The 19182-nt window shown below is 45.7% G+C and overlaps 1 protein-coding gene across 2 annotated transcripts in view; it reads left to right on the top strand.

Annotated features, from left to right (window-relative positions):
* The window catches only part of galnt2 (UDP-N-acetyl-alpha-D-galactosamine:polypeptide N-acetylgalactosaminyltransferase 2), a 96326-nt gene that overhangs the window by 69721 nt on the left and 7423 nt on the right, over positions 1 to 19182 (top strand). For both annotated transcript variants that reach the window (XM_064950328.1, XM_064950329.1), the window contains exons 3-6: positions 233 to 386; positions 17360 to 17458; positions 17625 to 17692; positions 18234 to 18299. In XM_064950328.1, coding sequence (XP_064806400.1) covers positions 233 to 386; positions 17360 to 17458; positions 17625 to 17692; positions 18234 to 18299 — 387 coding nt within the window. The remainder of the gene's footprint in view (positions 1 to 232; positions 387 to 17359; positions 17459 to 17624; positions 17693 to 18233; positions 18300 to 19182) is intronic.

Below are 19182 nucleotides of genomic sequence, written 5' to 3'. Positions count from 1 at the left end.
ATGATTGTGTCCCACTTGTTGTTGATTCTTCATAAAAAAATACAGTTTTATATCTTTATGTTTGAAGCCTGAAATGTGGCAAAAGGTCGCAAAGTTCAAGGGGGCCGAATACTTTCGCAAGGCACTATACATATTTTTTGGAGTGGTGGCAACTGCTGCAAAATTAATATAGGGGAAACACTGCTGTACTGTATATTTATTTAATCTCCTGTGTCTCTGATCTGGTTTGCAGGCAAGGTGAGGTGGCAAGACTTTGACCAGGACCTGTATGTCGGTGCTACTGTGGTGCGGCCGGGGCAGGATCCCTACGCTCGCAACAAGTTCAATCAGGTGGAGTGTGACAAGCTCAGGATGGACCGTGGAGTCCCTGACACCAGACACGACCAGTAAGTCTTTATTCAACCTCTGTCATGGGTGGAATTAAGTAAGGAAGAAATGGGAACAGAATTAAATAATTTTTGCAAATTCATGGTGTTTTTACTGCAGTTAGTAGTAAAGTGATTCATCAGTGAACTTCCCCATTAGTAATATCCTATGGGGAAAAACTGGTAACTCCTGCTGTCATCTGATTATCAGAAGGGCAAAATGAATCAAAGACAGAAGTATATAGTGTACATCTTTCTTGTTCCTCCCCCTTAACACGTAACAGGGTTTCTTCTGCTGGTGCCTCAATATAACCTAACTAAGCCTCACAAGAACACTGGACAGTCGAGCAGAGACCTTTTGGTGCAATCACCAAATCCAAATCAAATCAAATGTTATTTGTCACATACATATGGTAGCAGATGTTAATGCGAGTGCAGCGAAATGGTTGTGCTTCTAGTTCCGACAATGCAGTAATAACCACTGAGTAATGTAAGTGTAAAGGGATGAAGAATATGTACATAAAAATATATGAATGAGTGATGGTACAGAACGGCATAGGCAAGATGCAGTAGATGGAACAGAGTACAGTATATACATATGAGATGAGTAATGTACGGTATGTAAACATTATATTAAGTGGCATTGTTTAAAGTGGCTAGTGATACATTTTTCCATACATTTTTCCATTATTAAAGTGGTTGGAGTTGAGTCAGTATGTTGGCAGTAGCCACTCAATGTTAGTGGTGGCTGTTTAGAAGAAAAAGAAACGCACACCTATAAAGACGAGGTGCTGGCTAGCGGAGTAGAAACTTGATAATAAAAATAAAAGAGAGCCGCACACTCTTGGAGCTCAGATGCAAAAATTTAATACCAACGTTTCGACAGCCAAGCTGTCTTCATCAGGGTATAATCACAAACACTGCGGGATGACTCGTTTATATAGTGTCAAAGGACACAGGTGTCTGTAATCATGGCCAGGAGTGGCCTAATATCATTGGTTAATAATCAAATATTAAAATGTCATACAAAGAACAGCATACAAACAAATGGATAGCATATGATCATAGATTAATTTGACTATACAAGTTTACACACAATTACAATGGCAAAATCACAATAATCACAAGAATGGCTTCAGATCAAAGTCTACGTTGAGACCGAAGGGCGCAAGGGTCTTTAAATTAAAGATCCAGGCAGCCTCTCGTTTTAACAATAAATTATCAAGATCACCCCCTCTCCTAGGGAGGGTGACATGTTCGATGCCAATATAACGCAGTGACGAAATCGAGTGGCCTGCCTCCAAGAAGTGGTGGCTGTTTAACAGTCTGATGGCCTTGAGATAGAAGCTGTTTTCTGTCTCTCGGGCCCAGCTTTGATGCACCGTGCTGACCTCGCCTTCTGGATGATAGCAGGGTGAACAGGCAGTGGCTGGGTGGTTGTTTTCCTTGATGATCTTTATGGCCTTCCTGTGACATCGGGTGGTGTAGGTGTCCTGGAGGGCAGGTAGTGCCCTCAGTGATGCGTTGTGCAGATCTCACTACCCTCTGGAGAGCCTTACGGTTGTGAGCGGAGCAGTTGCCGTACCAGGCGGTGATACAGCCCGACAGGATGCTCTCGATTGTGCATCTGTAAAAGTTTGAGTGCTTTTGGTGACCAAGCGAATTTCTTCAGCCTCCTGAGGTTGTTCTTCTTCACCACGCTGTCTGTGTGGGTGGACCAATTCAGTTTGTCCGTGATGTGTATGCCGCGGAACTTAACTTACTATCCTCTCCACTACTGTCCCGTCGATGTGGATAGGGGGATGCTCCCTCTGCTGTTTCCTGAAGTCCACGATCATCTCCTTTGTTCTGTTGACGTTGATTGTGAGGTTATTTTCCTGACACCACACTCCAAGGGCCCTCACCTCCTCCCTGTAGGCCGTCTCGCCATTGTTGGTAATCAAGCCTACCACTGTAGTGTCGTCTGCAAACTTGATGATTGAGTTGGAGGCGTGCATGGACATGCAGTCGTGGGTGATCATGGAGTACAGGAGAGGGCTCAGAATGCACCCTTGTAGGGCCCCAGTGTTGAGGATCAGCGGGGTGGAGATGTTGTTATACCTACCCTCACCACCTGGGGTTGGCCCGTCAGGAAGTCCAGTACCCAGTTGCACAGGGTGGGGTCGAGACCCAGGTTCTCGAGCTTGATGATGAGTTTGGAGAGTACTATGGTGTTACATGCTGAGCTGTAGTCGATGAACAACATTCTCACATAGGTAGTCCTTTTGTCCAGATGGGTTAGGGCAGTGTGGTGATGATTGCGTCGACTGTGGACCTATTGGGGCGCTAAGCAAATTGGAATGGGTCTAGGGTGTTTGGTAGGGTGGAGGTGATATGGTCCTTGACTAGTCTCTCAAAGCACTTCATGATGTTCCACTGGATGTCATAAGGTGAATTCACCAATTTGTAAGTCGCTCTGGATAAGAGCGTCTGCCAAATGACTTAAATGTAAAATGTAAATGACGGAAGTGAGTGCTACGGGGCAATAGTCGTTTAGCTCAGTTATCCTTAGCTGTCTTGGGAACAGGAACAATGGTGGCCCTCTTGAAGCATGTGGGAGCAGCAGACTGGGATAAGGATTGATTGAATATGTCCGTAAACACACCAGCCAGCTGGTCTGCGCATGCTCTGAGGACGCGGCTGGGGATGCCTTCTGGGCCTGAAGCCTCGCGAGGGTTAACATGTTTAAATGTTTTATTCATGTTGGACGTGGTGAAGTAGAGTCCACAGGTTTTGGTAGCGGGTCATGTCAGTGGCACTGTATTGTCCTCAAGGCGAGCAAAGAAGTTGTTTAATTTGTCTGGGAGCAAGACGTTGGTGTCCGCGACAGGTTGGTTTTCTTTTTGTAATCCGTGATTGACTGCCATATACATCTCGTGTCTGAGTCATTGAATTGAGACTCTTCTTTGTCTCTATACTGACATACTGACACTTAGCTTGTTTGATTGCCTTGCGGAGGGAATAGCTACACTGTTTGTATTCGTTCATGTTTCCGGTCACCTTGCCCTGGTTGAAAGCAGTGGTTCGTGCTTTCAGTTTCGTGCGGATGCTTCCATCAATCCACGGTTTCTTGTTTGGGAATGTTTTAATAGTTGCTGTGGGTACGACATCGCCAATGCACTTGCTAATTAACTCGCTCACTGAATCAGCGTATTCGTCAATGTTGTTGTTTGACGCAGTGCGGAACATATCCCAATCCACGTGATCGAAGCAATCTTGAAACGAGGAATCAGATTGGTCGGACCAGCGTTGAATAGACCTGAGCGCGTAGCTTCCTGTTTTAGTCTCTGTCTATAGGCCGGGAGCAACAAAATGGAGTCGTGGTTAGCTTTTCCAAAAGGAGAGCGGGGGAGGGCCTTATATGCTTCGCGGAAGTTAGAATAACAATGATCCAGCCCTGGTAGCACAATCATTATGCTGATAGAATTTAGGGAGTCTTGTTTTCAGATTAGACTTGTTAAAATCCCCAGCTACAATGAATGCAGCCTCAGGATATGTGGTTTCCAGCTTACATAGAGTCAAATAAAGTTTGTTCAGGGCCATTGATGTGTCTGCTTGGGGGGGAATATATGTGGCTGTGATTATAATCGAAGAGAATTCTCTTGGTAGATAATGTGTTCGACATTTCATTCTGAGGAATTCTAAGTCAGGTGAACAGAAGGACTTGAGTTCCTGTATGTTGTTATGATCACACCACGTCTCTTTAATCATAAGGCATACCCCCCCTGCCCCTCTTCTTACCAGAGAGATGCTTGTATCTGTCGGCGCGATGCGTGAAGAAACCAGGTGGCTGTACCGACTCTGATAGCGTGTCTCGAGTGAGCCATGTTTCCATGAAGCAAAGAATGTTAGTCTCTTATGTCTCTCTGGAATGCTAACCTTGCTCGGATTTCATCAACCTTGTTGTCAAGAGACTGGACATTGGCGAGTAGTATGGTTGGGAGCGGTGCGCGATGTGCTCGTCTCCGGAGCCTGACCAGAAGACCGCTTCATCTGCCCAAATTTACGGCGACGTTGTTTTGGTTTGCCGACTGGGATCCGATCCATTGTCCTGGGTGGTGGGCAAAACACAGGATCCGCTTCGGGAAAGTCGTATTCCTGGTCGTAATGATGGTGAGTAGACGTTGCTCTTATATCCAGTAGTTCCTCCCGACTGTATGTAATAAAACCTAAGATTATCTGGGGTACCAATGTAAGAAATAACATGTAAAAAAACAAAATACTGCATAGTTTCCTAGGAACGCGAAGTGGCCATCCAACTAATGCAAATAACAGAGTAACAGCTACTTTGCTCTTATTCTGGCTGCACTGTTTGATGTGATTGTAAGTAGCTAGCAAGTAAGGAATAAGAACATTTGCAGCCAGTATGGCAACGGAACATTTAGAACAAACGGCTGGGTCGCGTCTCTGGCAGCCGGACCGATAGAATGGACGAGCAGCTGGCTTAGGTAGCATCCCTAGATTTGTGTCGAGACTATATCTTGTGGAAGGATGAAATAGTATGAATAAATTCAGCAAAATAATATTTTTTATGAAAATATGTCAATCATTATTTGAATATGTTGTTAACCCGTTGTATAAAAGTGGTAATTCCCTCGAATCCGGTGTTTGGAGGACATATTTGCACGGTTTGCCGACCCTCGATTTCGTCTTGGGCCTAACAACACCCGTGCCAATATATCTTCCAAACACCGGCTTCGAGGGCATTATCACTTAGTTGTGGTCCAACGATGTCAATGTCCTGCTTGATTTATGTCTCTGGATGGGCCAGGTCAATAGAGCTTAGATAGATACTCCAGAGAGAACCTTCAGATAACAGGAATCCTACTCTGGAAGAGCTTCGTCCATTATCCCTGTCAGTTTAACATATTCATCTCACTCTTGTCATCCAGTTAAGAGAATCCCTGCTTTTTTTATTTGCACCGGGAAACCTCTGTGGCCTCTCTCTTATACCCTCGGATTTCCATAATGTTTGAATTCCAGACTATACAAAGCAAATTAGCATGAGATTTATCTTCATGTGTGTAATGGATTCTTTATCTCTTTGGGAGGGTGTACATGGCCAAGTGGGTTGGTTTTTGAGTCAAATGGCTGTGACTAAGGCAGGTGCCCAGGGACTTCCCCAATAATGCAATATCATATTGAACTGGAAGTGCCCTTTACCGTTTTATATCTGATGCCCAGTCATCTGCCACTGCTTTGGGTATTCTGATGTCGAGGCCTTTTGGCCCCCTGGGACACAGTGTGTTACAAGAGAAAATATCGAAGGAGCAGGATGATCCATCAAAGTGGATACAATTTGACAAAGGACGGGTTGTAGAAGAGTGGGGGAGCACAGAAGCCAATGTGTTGGAATGCTAATGAGAGGGAGCGGTCGGTGGCTGTAACAATGTGGCTTTCCCTCTCTGGCATTCTGATCAATGTTTTCTGGTGGCCCAGGAGTCGCCCCTGCTCCACATTGGTGCCCTCATGTCAGCCCAAGGAGTGGTGCTCAAAGGTATAATTGATTATCCTGTGGTCTTCCCCCCCTGTGCTCCCCGGGACCTAGAGCACTATCCCTGCCCAGATGTCAGGACAGGAGGGCCAAATCCATATGTCATGAGTAAGTCGAAGAGTTGTTGTTTTGGGCTTCAGCGGTGGATTGAAATGTCTGCTACTCCTTGTAAATGGAAACATGGTGTCTGGTATAGGACTTGTGTATGTTGATAAGATTACACCACTGATTCCTGGCAGGTTTTCGTGTTATTTTTCTGATACTTTACATAGCATGGACCAAATATGACATTGGCCAGATGTAGCAGGCATTGAAGCAATGTTTATTGAGCTACAACATTTTGATTTAGCTAAAATATAACATAACATCTGAAAAATATTCTCTACCGTCGATGCTCGTGGGTCATGTTGACAGCAGTGTTCTTCAGTGGCCACAAATTAATATATTGAGGTCAGCATTTCTGCCACTCTGTGAAAACACTTTCTCCCGCTTTCCCATCTGGCTGATGCAAATATAATAGTGGGTGGGCACTGGGTGGTAAACAAAACAAACATCTCTGGAAGTCGATACATATTTATAAGTCATTGCCGTCTGCAATTAAAGCCTGATTATTCAAAAACATGATTATGGTATTTGTGTGAGTAAAATATGTATTTGTGTGTCAGTCAAAGCAGTTGCCTCTAGAATCTAGACAACTGCTCATACTGTACCTGCATATGTAATTGGAATTTTGGGCAATCATTCAGTTGACAGTAACAAATAAAAATGGCAATTTTTAACCATCCACAGGTTTAATCATCATTTTCTCTGCATAATGAATTATTTTCCTGTTCATTTCTCATGACATTTTTGCTGGACTTGGACAAACATTCTTGTCCCCGCATGTTCTAGATTAATCAGTAGCTTGATTACGGTTGTTCCTGAAGCTGCAGGACAAATACATTCCAGTCCAAAAAATAAGTAAATTGTGCTTCTTACATTAGACAGTGTTCTCAGAATTAATGTAAAATATCCAATTTATATACAGATTTTGGAATCACTAGGGAAAGCACTATAGTATTACTTAAGTCACCAGTAAGTAACGGTTTGGGGAGGCCTGTGGTGTTCTTAGCTAACACAGAGTTTACCATCTCTCGTTATCGTCTGTGGGTCCCACGAGCTAAAGAGCTGGAAGTTACTCAACTCTGTCTCTGCAAAGTACCTAAAATATGCTCTCGAAGTTGTAGGATGTGACTATCTCATTCATGTTTACAATTGGCTCATTAATCCCCCTCCTCTCCCCTGTAACTATTCCCCAGGTCGTTGCTGCAAATGAGAACGTGTTCTCAGTCAACTTACCTGGTAAAATAACGGATAAATAAAATAAAAATGTGTAATACACTAAGCATTTAGCCACTCCACCATACTGTAGGTCTGTGGTTTATGACTGGGGCAGGTATGCAGAACGTCTTGTCAGGGATGTCTGTGTCCCAGCACAAGCTTCCTATTGATCCTTCTGACAAGTCTGCACATACTTTGTCAGGAGTTGCACTTCAGGAACTGACGCGTGCGTCTGCAGGATAGTTCTCCAAATGGAATGCAGGGTCACATCTCCTGCCAATATTGCAGTCATCAGGAACCAGACTGAAATATTAGTAATCAGAAACCAGTCTGAATGTGAACATCGATATTTCAGCTTTTTGTCTTCTCTCCTCTGTTGTTATGTGGATGAGTATTGCAATGAGTGCTACAACAACAGCACACTCACCTGTGCTTTCTCCCAAATGCCCTGTTTTCAGCTTTCACCCTGTCCTGTTAGTCTTAAAAAGGAAATGGGGAAGAATTCACAGTGATTGATTTGTTTACTCCAGAGGTACCGCATGCTGATTTTAATTTCCCATGTGTCTGTAGAAAGCTGTAACTTCTAGGAGGGGGTTGAATTGTATCTCTCACCCTTCAATGTGCCAGGTTCACAGTATCTGCTCTGGTGAAAATTATTTCATGCTGAGGTCTCTGTATACATAGTTGCTGGATATCAGTGCCCGGTGGTGGCACATTGATTTGTTTGCTTCACCAGCTTGGCTCCTCTCACTGTGTGTGAGGGTTAAATCTACGCCGGTTCACCATATATGGCTGTAGTTGTCAATGTATTGAACCAAGGATAGGTTTTCTCTGTAAGTGACATTAACGTGGTTCTGACTGATATGATTCGGTGAAAACAATCTTTATTCTGCATATTGGTTACCATGACACTACAGGATGAGGCCAGTGTCTTTGAAAGTTTCATGTCTTCTTCACTGAGAATTGAGTTGCGCTCTCCCAGTGCCTGGCTGAAACAGTTGGCATGCGAGTGAAAGAGGACCATTTGGAGGACCATTTCTCAACAGAGTGCATCATGGGTACTTCCTGTTTGAGCTTCTAGTTATAGAGTCATGATCTGATTTTCAAGATGAGGGAGGACCTTGTATGCTTGCTTGTGGTCTCGGACTTTATCACCCCTAGTGGCGAAGAAGACGTGTTGATGAAAGTCGGGCATTACAAGTCTTAATGACGTAGAATTAAAATCACCAACAAAAAGGAAAGCAGTTGCATGGTTACGTGCTTGTTTATAGCCTCGTATAGTTCGTTAAGTGCCAGGTTGTTGATTTTCTCGTCCTGGTTGTGTGTGTGTGTGTGTGTGTGTGTGTGTGTGTGTGTGTGTGTGTGTGTGTGTGTGTGTGTGTGTGTGTGTGTGTGTGTGTAATGTAATGTAATGTAATGTAAATACATACATACATACATACATACATACATACATACAAATTGGTCTACACGGACAAGTTCTGGCCTGGTTTAGATCTTATCTGTCGGAAAGATATCAGTTTGTCTCGAATGGTTTATGCTCTGACAAATCAACTGTAAATTTCGGTGTTCTTCAAGGTTCCGTTTTAGGACCACTATTGTTTTCACTATATAGTTTACCTCTTGGGGATGTCATTCGAAAACATAATGTTAACTTTCACTGCTATGTGGATGACACACAGCTGTACATTTCAATAAAACATGGTGAAGCCCCAAAATTGCCCTTGCTAGAAGCATGTGTTTCAGACATAAGGAAGTGGATGGCTGCAAACTTTCTACTTTTAAACTCGGACAAAACAGAGATGCTTGTTCTAGGTCCCAAGAAACAAAGAAATCTTCTGTTGAATCTGACAATTCATCTTAATGGTTGTACAGTCGTCTCAAATAAAACTGTGAAGGACCTTGGCGTTACTCTGGACCCTGATCTCTCTTTTGACAAACATATCAAGACTGTTTCAAGGACCGCTTTTTTTACATCTACGTAACATTGCAAAAATCAGAAACTTTCTGTCCAAAAATGATGCAGAAAAATGAATCCATGCTTTTGTCACTTCTAGGTTAGACTACTGCAATGCTCTACTTTCCGGCTACCCGGATAAAGCACTAAATAAACTTCAGTTAGTGCTAAATACGGCTGCTAGAATCCTGACGAGAACCAGAAAATTTGATCATATTACTCCAGTGCTAGCCTCCCTACACTGTCTTCCTGTCAAGGCAAGGGCTGATTTCAAAGTTTTACTGCTAACCTACAAAGCATTACATGGGCTTGCTCCTACCTATCTCTCGGATTTGGTCCTGCCGTACATACCTACACGTACGCTATGGTCACAAGATGCAGGCCTCCTAATTGTCCCTAGAATTTCTAAGCAAACAGCTGGAGGCAAGGCTTTCTCCTGCAGAGCTCCATTTTTATGGAATGGTCTGCCTACCCATGTCAGAGACGCAAACTTGGTCTCAACCATTAAGTCTTTACTGACGACTCATCTCTTCAGTGGGTCATATGGTTGAGTGTAGTCTGGCCCAGGAGTGGGAAGGTGAACGGAAAGGCTCTGGAGCAACGAACCGCCCTTGCTGTCTCTGCCTGGCCGGTTCCCCTCTTTCCACTGGGATTCTCTGCCTCTAACCCTATTACAGGGGCTGAGTCACTGGCTTACTAGGGCTCTTTCATACCGTCCCTAGGAGGGGTGCGTCACTTGAGTGGGTTGAGTCACTGATGTGATCTTCCTGTCTGGGTTGGCTCCCCCCCTTTGGTTGTGCCGTGGCGGAGATCTTTGTGGGCTATACTCGGCCTTGTCTCAGGATGGTAAGTTGGTGGTTGAAGATATCCCTCTATTGGTGTGGGGGCTGTGCTTTGGCAAAGTGGGTGGGGTTATATCCTTCCTGTTTTGGCCCTGTCCGCGGGTGTCCTCGGATGGGGCCACAGTGTCTCCTGACCCCTCCTGTCTCAGCCTCCAGTATTTATGCTGCAGTAGTTTATATGTCGGGGGGCTAGGGTGAATTTGTTATATCTGGAGTACATTTACATTTACATTTAAGTCATTTAGCAGACGCTCTTATCCAGAGCGACTTACAAATTGGTGAATTCACCTTCTGACATCCAGTGGAACAGCCACTTTACAATAGTGCATCTAAGTCATTAAGGGGGGGGGTGAGAAGGATTACTTATCCTATCCTAGGTATTCCTTGAAGAGGTGGGGTTTCAGGTGTCTCCGGAAGGTGGTGATTGACTCCGCTGTCCTGGCGTCGTGAGGGAGTTTGTTCCACCATTGGGGGGCCAGAGCAGCGAACAGTTTTGACTGGGCTGAGCGGGAACTGTACTTCCTCAATGGTAGGGAGGCGAGCAGGCCAGAGGAGGATGAACGCAGTGCCCTTGCTTGGGTGTAGGGCCTGATCAGAGCCTGGAGGTACTGCGGTGCCGTTCCCCTCACAGCTCCGTAGGCAAGCACTTCTCCTGTTCTATCCGGTGTCCTGTGTGAATTTAAGTATGCTCTCTCTAATTCTCTCTTTCTTTCTCTCTCTCTCTCGGAGGACCTGAGCCCTAGGACCATGCCTCAGGACTACCTGACATGATGACTCCTTGCTGTCCCCAGTCCACCTGGCTGTGCTGCTGCTCCAGTTTCAACTGTTCTGCCTGTGATTATTATTATTTGACCATGCTGGTCATTTATGAACATTTGAACATCTTGACCATGTTCTGTTATAATCTCCACCCGGCACAGCCAGAAGAGGACTGGCCACCCCACATAGCCTGGTTCCTCTCTAGGTTTCTTCCTAGGTTTTGGCCTTTCTAGGGAGTTTTTCCTAGCCACCGTGCTTCTACACCTGCATTGCTTGTTGTTTGGGGTTTTAGGCTGGGTTTCTGTACAGCACTTTGAGATATCAGCTGATGTACGAAGGGCTATATAAATAAATTTGTACTATATACTTATATACACACACACAGTTGAAGTCGGAAATTGATATACACTTAGGTTGGAGTCATTAAAACTTGTTTTCAACCACTCCACACATTTCTTGTTAAAACCTCTTTGGGATAGGCGTACTGCTAGCGCCCGGCCTTGACAACATCCGGCGCAATTGCAGAGCGCGAAATTCAAATTGTCATACATATGTACAGTGGGGCAAAAAAGTATTTAGTCAGCCACCAATTGTGCAAGTTCAAGTTCTCCCACTTAAAAAGATGAGAGGCCTGTAATTTTCATCATAGGTTCACTTCAACTATGACAGACAAAATGAGGGAAAAAAAAAAAAAAAATCACATTGTAGGATTTTAATGAATTTATTTGCAAATTATGGTGTTAATTATTCACCTTGCCAGGGCTCACCCTCTCTTGCCTCTCTTTTGCCGGCGTTTCCTCTTGGATAGCCTGAAAACTGAGTCGGAATTACACAAAGAGATCACGGCAGATGAGATGCATGTTGTGCAAAAAAAGTAATGATAAACGCCAGAAGTATCACAAAATAGCAAAGTTGTTCCGAGCTCGCAAGATGACAACCATACATTACGGCGCCATCTTTCCTGTCTCTGCACTGCCTGTAGCTGTCTGCCCAGCACCATCGAACACTTAGATGAGAGATTCCGCCTCCTCTGATTCTTGTCACAACAGATGCCTTTTATTTCTGTGTCCTTTTTTTGTTGTTGTTGACCGGTTTAAATTGCTTGGCTTCTTTTAATCTTCAGACAGATCATTAACTTGAATGGCAGGAGACATGGAGGCCGCAGGTCTTAATTGGAATGTTTTATGTATTGTCTGTTGTTGACCCAGCGTGGACTCGGTAACCGCTGTCTGCCGTTTTGGCCACTTTCTCCAATTCTAATGAAGCGTTCTCAGTGTACACTGACGGATACATATTTAATGAGGGAGGTGAGCCAGTTACATTATGAGGCGCTGAACGGCCTGCACGTGAGGCCACCAAAGGACCAGGCAGTAGACTATACAAAGCAACTCATCAGCTGTGCTTGTTTTTCATTTGTGCTTGTCTTTTATATCCCCTCCCTACAGTATCTTGTTACTGACACCTCATTTTAATTACATAGCTCAGAGGGACCTACATTACATGCCATACATGAAGTATGAAGCCTAATTGTTGTCTGTGGTACAGCAAGATGGTACAGCAAGACTGTTTGGTTAAGCCTGGGATGGTTTACTAGACTGGTTTAGATCCATTTGAACATTTACATTTAAGTCATTTAGCAGACGCTCTTATCCAGAGCGACTTACAAATTGGTGAATTCACCTTCTGACATCCAGTGGAACAGCCACTTTACAATAGTGCATCTAAATCATTTAAGGGGGGTGAGAAGGATTACTTTATCCTATCCTAGGTATTCCTTGAAGAGGTGGGGTTTCAGGTGTCTCCGGAAGGTGGTGATTGACTCCGCTGTCCTGGCGTCGTGAGGGAGTTTGTTCCACCATTGGGGGCCAGAGCAGCGAACAGTTTTGACTGGGCTGAGCGGGAACTGTACTTCCTCAGTGGTAGGGAGGCGAGCAGGCCAGAGGTGGATGAACGCAGTGCCCTTGTTTGGGTGTAGGGCCTGATCAGAGCCTGGAGGTACTGCGGTGCCGTTCCCCTCACAGCTCCGTAGGCAAGCACCATGGTCTTGTAGCGGATGTGAGCTTCAACTGGAAGCCAGTGGAGAGAGCGGAGGAGCGGGGTGACGTGAGAGAACTTGGGAAGGTTGAACACCAGACGGGCTGCTGCGTTCTGGATGAGTTGTAGGGGTTTAATGGCACAGGCAGGGAGCCCAGCCAACAGCGAGTTGCAGTAATCCAGACGGGAGATGACAAGTGCCTGGATTAGGACCTGCGCCGCTTCCTGTGTGAGGCAGGGTCGTACTCTGCGGATGTTGTAGAGCATGAACCTACAGGAACGGGCCACCGCCTTGATGTTAGTTGAGAACGACAGGGTGTTGTCCAGGATCACGCCAAGGTTCTTAGCGCTCTGGGAGGAGGACACAATGGAGTTGTCAACCGTGATGGCGAGATCATGGAACGGGCAGTCCTTCCCCGGGAGGAAGAGCAGCTCCGTCTTGGCGAGGTTCAGCTTGAGGTGGTGATCCGTCATCCACACTGATATGTCTGCCAGACATGCAGAGATGCGATTCGCCACCTGGTCATCAGAAGGGGGAAAGGAGAAGATTAATTGTGTGTCGTCTGCATAGCAATGATAGGAGAGACCATGTGAGGTTATGACAGAGCCAAGTGACTTGGTGTATAGCGAGAATAGGAGAGGGCCTAGAACAGAGCCCTGGGGGACACCAGTGGTGAGAGCGCGTGGCGAGGAGACAGATTCTCGCCACGCCACCTGGTAGGAGCGACCTGTCAGGTAGGACGCAATCCAAGCGTGGGCCGCGCCGGAGATGCCCAACTCGGAGAGAGTGGAGAGGAGGATCTGATGGTTCACAGTATCGAAGGCAGCCGATAGGTCTAGAAGGATGAGAGCAGAGGAGAGAGAGTTAGCTTTAGCAGTGCGGAGCGCCTCCGTGATACAGAGAAGAGCAGTCTCAGTTGAATGACTAGTCTTGAAACCTGACTGATTTGGATCAAGAAGGTCATTCTGAGAGAGATAGCGGGAGAGCTGGCCAAGGACGGCACGTTCAAGAGTTTTGGAGAGAAAAGAAAGAAGGGATACTGGTCTGTAGTTGTTGACATCGGAGGGATCGAGTGTAGGTTTTTTCAGAAGGGGTGCAACTCTCGCTCTCTTGAAGACGGAAGGGACGTAGCCAGCGTTCAGGGATGAGTTGATGAGCGAGGTGAGGTAAGGGAGAAGGTCTCCGGAAATGGTCTGGAGAAGAGAGGAGGGGATAGGGTCAAGCGGGCAGGTTGTTGGGTGGCCGGCCATCACAAGAAGCGAGATTTCATCTGGAGAGAGAGGGGAGAAAGAGGTCAGAGCACAGGGTAGGGCAGTGTGAGCAGAACCAGCGGTGTCGTTTGACTTAGCAAACGAGGATCGGATGTCGTCGACCTTCTTTTCAAAATGGTTGACGAAGTCATCTGCAGAGAGGGAGGAGGGGGGGAGGGGGAGGAGGATTCAGGAGGGAGGAGAAGGTGGTGAAAGAGCTTCCTAGGGTTAGAGGCAGATGCTTGGAATTTAGAGTGGAAGAAAGTGGCTTTAGCAGCAGAGACAGAGGAGGAAAATGTAGAGAGGAGGGAGTGAAAGGATGCCAGGTCCGCAGGGAGGCGAGTTTTCCTCCATTTCCGCTCGGCTGCCCGGAGCACTGTTCTGTGAGCTCGCAATGAGTCGTCGAGCCACGGAGCGGGAGGGGAGGACCGAGCCGGCCTGGAGGATAGGGGACATAGAGAGTCAAAGGATGCAGAAAGGGAAGAGAGGAGGGTTGAGGAGGCAGAATCAGGAGATAGGTTGGAGAAGGTATGAGCAGAGGGAAGAAATGATAGGATGGAAGAGGAGAGAGTAGCGGGGAGAGAGAGCGAAGGTTGGGACGGCGCGATACCATCCGAGTAGGGGCAGTGTGGGAAGTGTTGGATGAGAGCGAGAGGGAAAAGGATACAAGGTAGTGGTCGGAGACTTGGAGGGGAGTTGCAATGAGGTTAGTGGAAGAACAGCATCTAGTAAAGATGAGGTCGAGCGTATTGCCTGCCTTGTGAGTAGGGGGGGATGGTGAGAGGGTGAGGTCAAAAGAGGAGAGGAGTGGAAAGAAGGAGGCAGAGAGGAATGAGTCAAAGGTAGACGTGGGGAGGTTAAAGTCGCCCAGGACTGTGAGAGGTGAGCCGTCCTCAGGAAAGGAGCTTATCAAGGCATCAAGCTCATTGATGAACTCTCCGAGGGAACCTGGAGGGCGATAAATGATAAGGATGTTAAGCTTGAAAGGGCTGGTAACTGTGACAGCATGGAATTCAAAGGAGGCGATAGACAGATGGGTAAGGGGAGAAAGAGAGAATGACCACTTGGGAGAGATGAGGATCCCGGTGCCACCACCCAGCTGACCAGAAGCTCTCGGGGTGTGCGAGAACGCGTGGGCGGACGAAGAGAGAGCAGTAGGAGTAGCAGTGTTATCTGTGGTGATCCATGTTTCTGTCAGTGCCAAGAAGTCGAGGGACTGGAGGGAGGCATAGACTGAGATGAACTCTGCCTTGTTGGCCGCAGATCGGCAGTTCCAGAGGCTACCGGAGACCTGGAACTCCACGTGGGTCGTGCGCGCTGGGACCACCAGATTAGGGTGGCCGCGGCCACGCGGTGTGGAGCGTTTGTATGGTCTGTGCAGAGAGGAGAGAACAGGGATAGATAGACACATAGTTGACAGGCTACAGAAGAGGCTACGCTAATGCAAAGGAGATTGGAATGACAAGTAGACTACACGTCTCGAATGTTCAGAAAGTTAAGCTTACGTAGCAAGAATCTTATTGACTAAAATGATTGAAATGATACAGTACTGCTGGAGTAGGCTAGCTGGCAGTGGCTGCGTTGTTGACACTACACTAATCAAGTCGTTCCGTCGAGTGTAATAGTTTCTACAGTGCTGCTATTCGGGGGCTAGCTGGCTAGCTAGCAGTGTTGATTACGTTACGTTACGTTAAAAGAACGACAATAGCTGGCTAGCTAACCTAGAAAATCGCTCTAGACTACACAATTGTCTTAGATACAAAGACGGCTATGTAGCTAGCTAGCTACGATCAAACAAATCAAACCGTTGTACTGTAATGAAGTGAAATGAATATGTGATACTACCTGTGGAGCGAAGCGGAATGTTGACCGGTTAGTTGAAGTTCAATTCGGTAGACGTTGGCTAGCTGTTGGCTAGCTAGCTAGCAGTATCTCCTACGTTAAGGACGACAAATAGCTGGCTAGCTAACCTCGGTAAATTAAGATAATCACTCTAAGTCTACACACTCTAAACTACACAATTATCTTGGATACGAAGACAGCAAAGACAACTATGTAGCTAGCTAACACTACACTAATCGAGTCGTTCAGTTGAGTGTAATAGTTTCTACAGTACTAGTAGACGGTGGACGTTAGCTAGCTGCTGGGCAGATAGCAGTGTAGACTACGTTAGGACGACGAAATACGATAATTACGCAATTATCTTTGATACAAAGACGGCTATGTAGCTAGCTAAGAAGAAATTGCTAAGATTAGACAAATCAAACCGTTGTACTATAATGAAATGTAATGAAAATGTAATGAAAAGTTATACTACCTGCGGACCGAAGTGTGGATGCGACCGCTCGCTCCAACCCGGAATCGGGTTGAAGAACAGAGAAGCAGCCTTCAGCGTGAACTTTAATGTGAATGCAGTCCTAACAGTAATGTGGGTAAGGAATTTAAGTATTTATATTTGAAATACTTATTTTCTGTATATTTTAGTATTTTCAAATGACGTGTCCAATTCACCTTCTATTTTCAAATAGCTTACTTTTTTCCAAATAAATGTTTAATACCCCTAAGACCAACCAGACCTGGGTTCAAATGCTTGGGGTATTTTTAAATATTTGTATTTGAAAATACACTGAGTATTTTCAGTATTTTTCTTGGCCCGGATGATACAGTACCTGCTGTGCTCTGTACTATGTGGACTACTCCCATAGTTGACCTCTGCTCTGGGAACTATGAGCAGCTATTTTTTGCCTGGAGTGATTCCTTCTAAGGGAGAGTCGTGTCTTGTCTTGTAACTCCTTTAGGAAGCATTGATTGACGTCAAAGCCTTACTCTTGTCCCTCCATTTCTCCATCTTCTCTCCAAGGGGGCTCGTCATGGGCAGTCTCTGTGTCGATGGGTTTGACTTGGGGAACCTCTATGCTCTCACCCATACTCAATGCCGAAGCTGCTGGTGACTGGACTCGAGCGGATTAGCCCATCTCTGTCATATTGAAATCTTATGGGGCTTGTCTGAGCCTCCATTGCTTAAGCAAGCAAGACTTGCTGTCGATCACATCTTCACCAAACCGTCACAAGAGTGTGTGCAAAATAGAGCCTATTTTTATGTAGGATACAGATCGATACATTGGTCTGGGCCCGGAGATTTAAACTCCAAAAGCTAAAGTTATTCAGCCAGCGTGTTGGAGCACACAACACCAGCTAATTTTAAAATCTTGTTTAAAGGTAGATAATTGGTCCTTTTTGGCCATTGAGTGTGTTTTCAGTGCCCTAATGAATTTGCGTGTTTTCCTGTCTCCTTCAGCTGCCGGCATAAACAGTGGAAGACTGAGCTGCCTGCTTCGAGTGTGGTCATTACCTTCCACAATGAGGCCCGCTCAGCTCTGCTCCGCACCGTAGTCAGGTGAGTACACACACACACACACACACACACACACACACACACACACACACACACACACACACACACACACACACACACGCGCGCACACACACGCACACACAGTCTAGGCCTGGAGATACTAACCCATGTCTAACCCTCTCCTCCCCCTCCCTCCCTCCCCCTCCAGTGTTCTTAAGAAGAGTCCCCCACACCTTGTCAAGGAGATTATCCTGGTGGACGATTACAGCGACAACCGTGAGTTTCTGTTTGATGAGTGGCCTTAACGCTCTCTCTTTTGCCCTGTGCCTCTGTCACTCTGGATCAGTACTGGCACTGGTTTAGAGGTTCCAGGCCCTTCTCTCCCCCACCACCCAGTCTGCAAACTAAAGCCCCTGTCCTGAACCATTGTCGAGCCTCCCTCCCTCTCAACTCTGGGTGACCCCCGAACCTAAGGGCACATGCCTCTTGCTTGGGGTTTGATTGCTGTGCACTCCACAGACACTTTAACAGACATCACGCCTATCATATGTTTTTTTATTTCCCTCCATAGTTTTCGTCAAGGTCTCTTGTTGTACATTAAAGTGTTTTGAGATAGATTGAAGCTACTTTGATATTTGAGTCGTTCTAGAGTTGTTGTCCGTCAGTGTCTGGGCCACTGCGTAAACCTTTGGTCCCTCTTTATATGATACAGAACTGAATGAAGTCTTCATAAACCCAGTATAAGGCCTATGTAGATGTTTCTTTGACATGTATATAGATGGTTTGTTTTAATAACCTTTGGTGTCTCGTGGTTCAGCGGAGGATGGAGCCTTGTTGGGGAAGATTGAGAAGATCCGGGTTCTTCGAAATGATCGCCGAGAAGGTGAGTGGACAAATGGGAAAAGGAATAAAACTGTTAGTTGGAAATGAGTGGTCAGGCTTCATTCATCATAGTATTTGAATCCCATTTTTATTGACCTTGTCCAACGCTGCATGTACCTTAATCAGTGATTTGCCATTTGTAAAAGCAGAGAAATATTATTTGGGCTCGGAAAGGATTGAGTTTTCAAACAGAGGCCTGATTGTTAGGGCAATTCTCATGAAAAGCACTGTTTATAGGGGCCAACGGGGAGAAAATATACACTCCAGAACAATGAAGAGTTTGTAAAAAGTAGAGTATATTTTTGAAAAGTGCTTTGTGTGCTGTCCAATAGAAAGAACATTGGGCCAAAAAATACCTGGCTGCAGTCCTCTGTTCATTATCGCTATCTCTGCAAAACTGATTACCTCATTTACAACTCCACAATCGCACACTGCCCCCTTCAACCAATTAAGCATGAATTTAATTATCGAACCCGGGATCAAAGAAAGTTAATATGAGCTAGCACTTCAGCAAAGATACTAGATGACTTCAGAAGTTCACTAAAACTTACTAATTTAATACACTGAGTGTACAAAACATTAAGAACACCTTCCTAATATGGAGTTCCACCCCCCTTTTTGCCCTCAACACAGCTTCAATTTGTCAGAGCATGGACTCTGCAAGGTGTCAAGCGTTCCACAGGGATGCTGGCTCATGTTGACTCCAATGCTTCCCACAGTTGTGTCAAGTTGTCTGGATGTCCTTTGGGTGGTGGACCATTCTTGATACACACAGGAAACTGTTGAGCGTGAAAAACCCAGCAGTGTTGCAGTTCTTGACACAAACTGGTGTTCCTGGCATCTACTACCATACCCCGTTCAAATGCAATCTTTTGTCTTGTCCA

This window comes from Oncorhynchus masou, chromosome 31 (genome assembly GCF_036934945.1).
Source record: "Oncorhynchus masou masou isolate Uvic2021 chromosome 31, UVic_Omas_1.1, whole genome shotgun sequence".
NCBI lineage: Eukaryota > Metazoa > Chordata > Actinopteri > Salmoniformes > Salmonidae > Oncorhynchus > Oncorhynchus masou.
The sequence above is the reverse complement of the archived record's forward strand: the minus strand, read 5'-3'. Positions and strand labels throughout refer to the sequence as shown.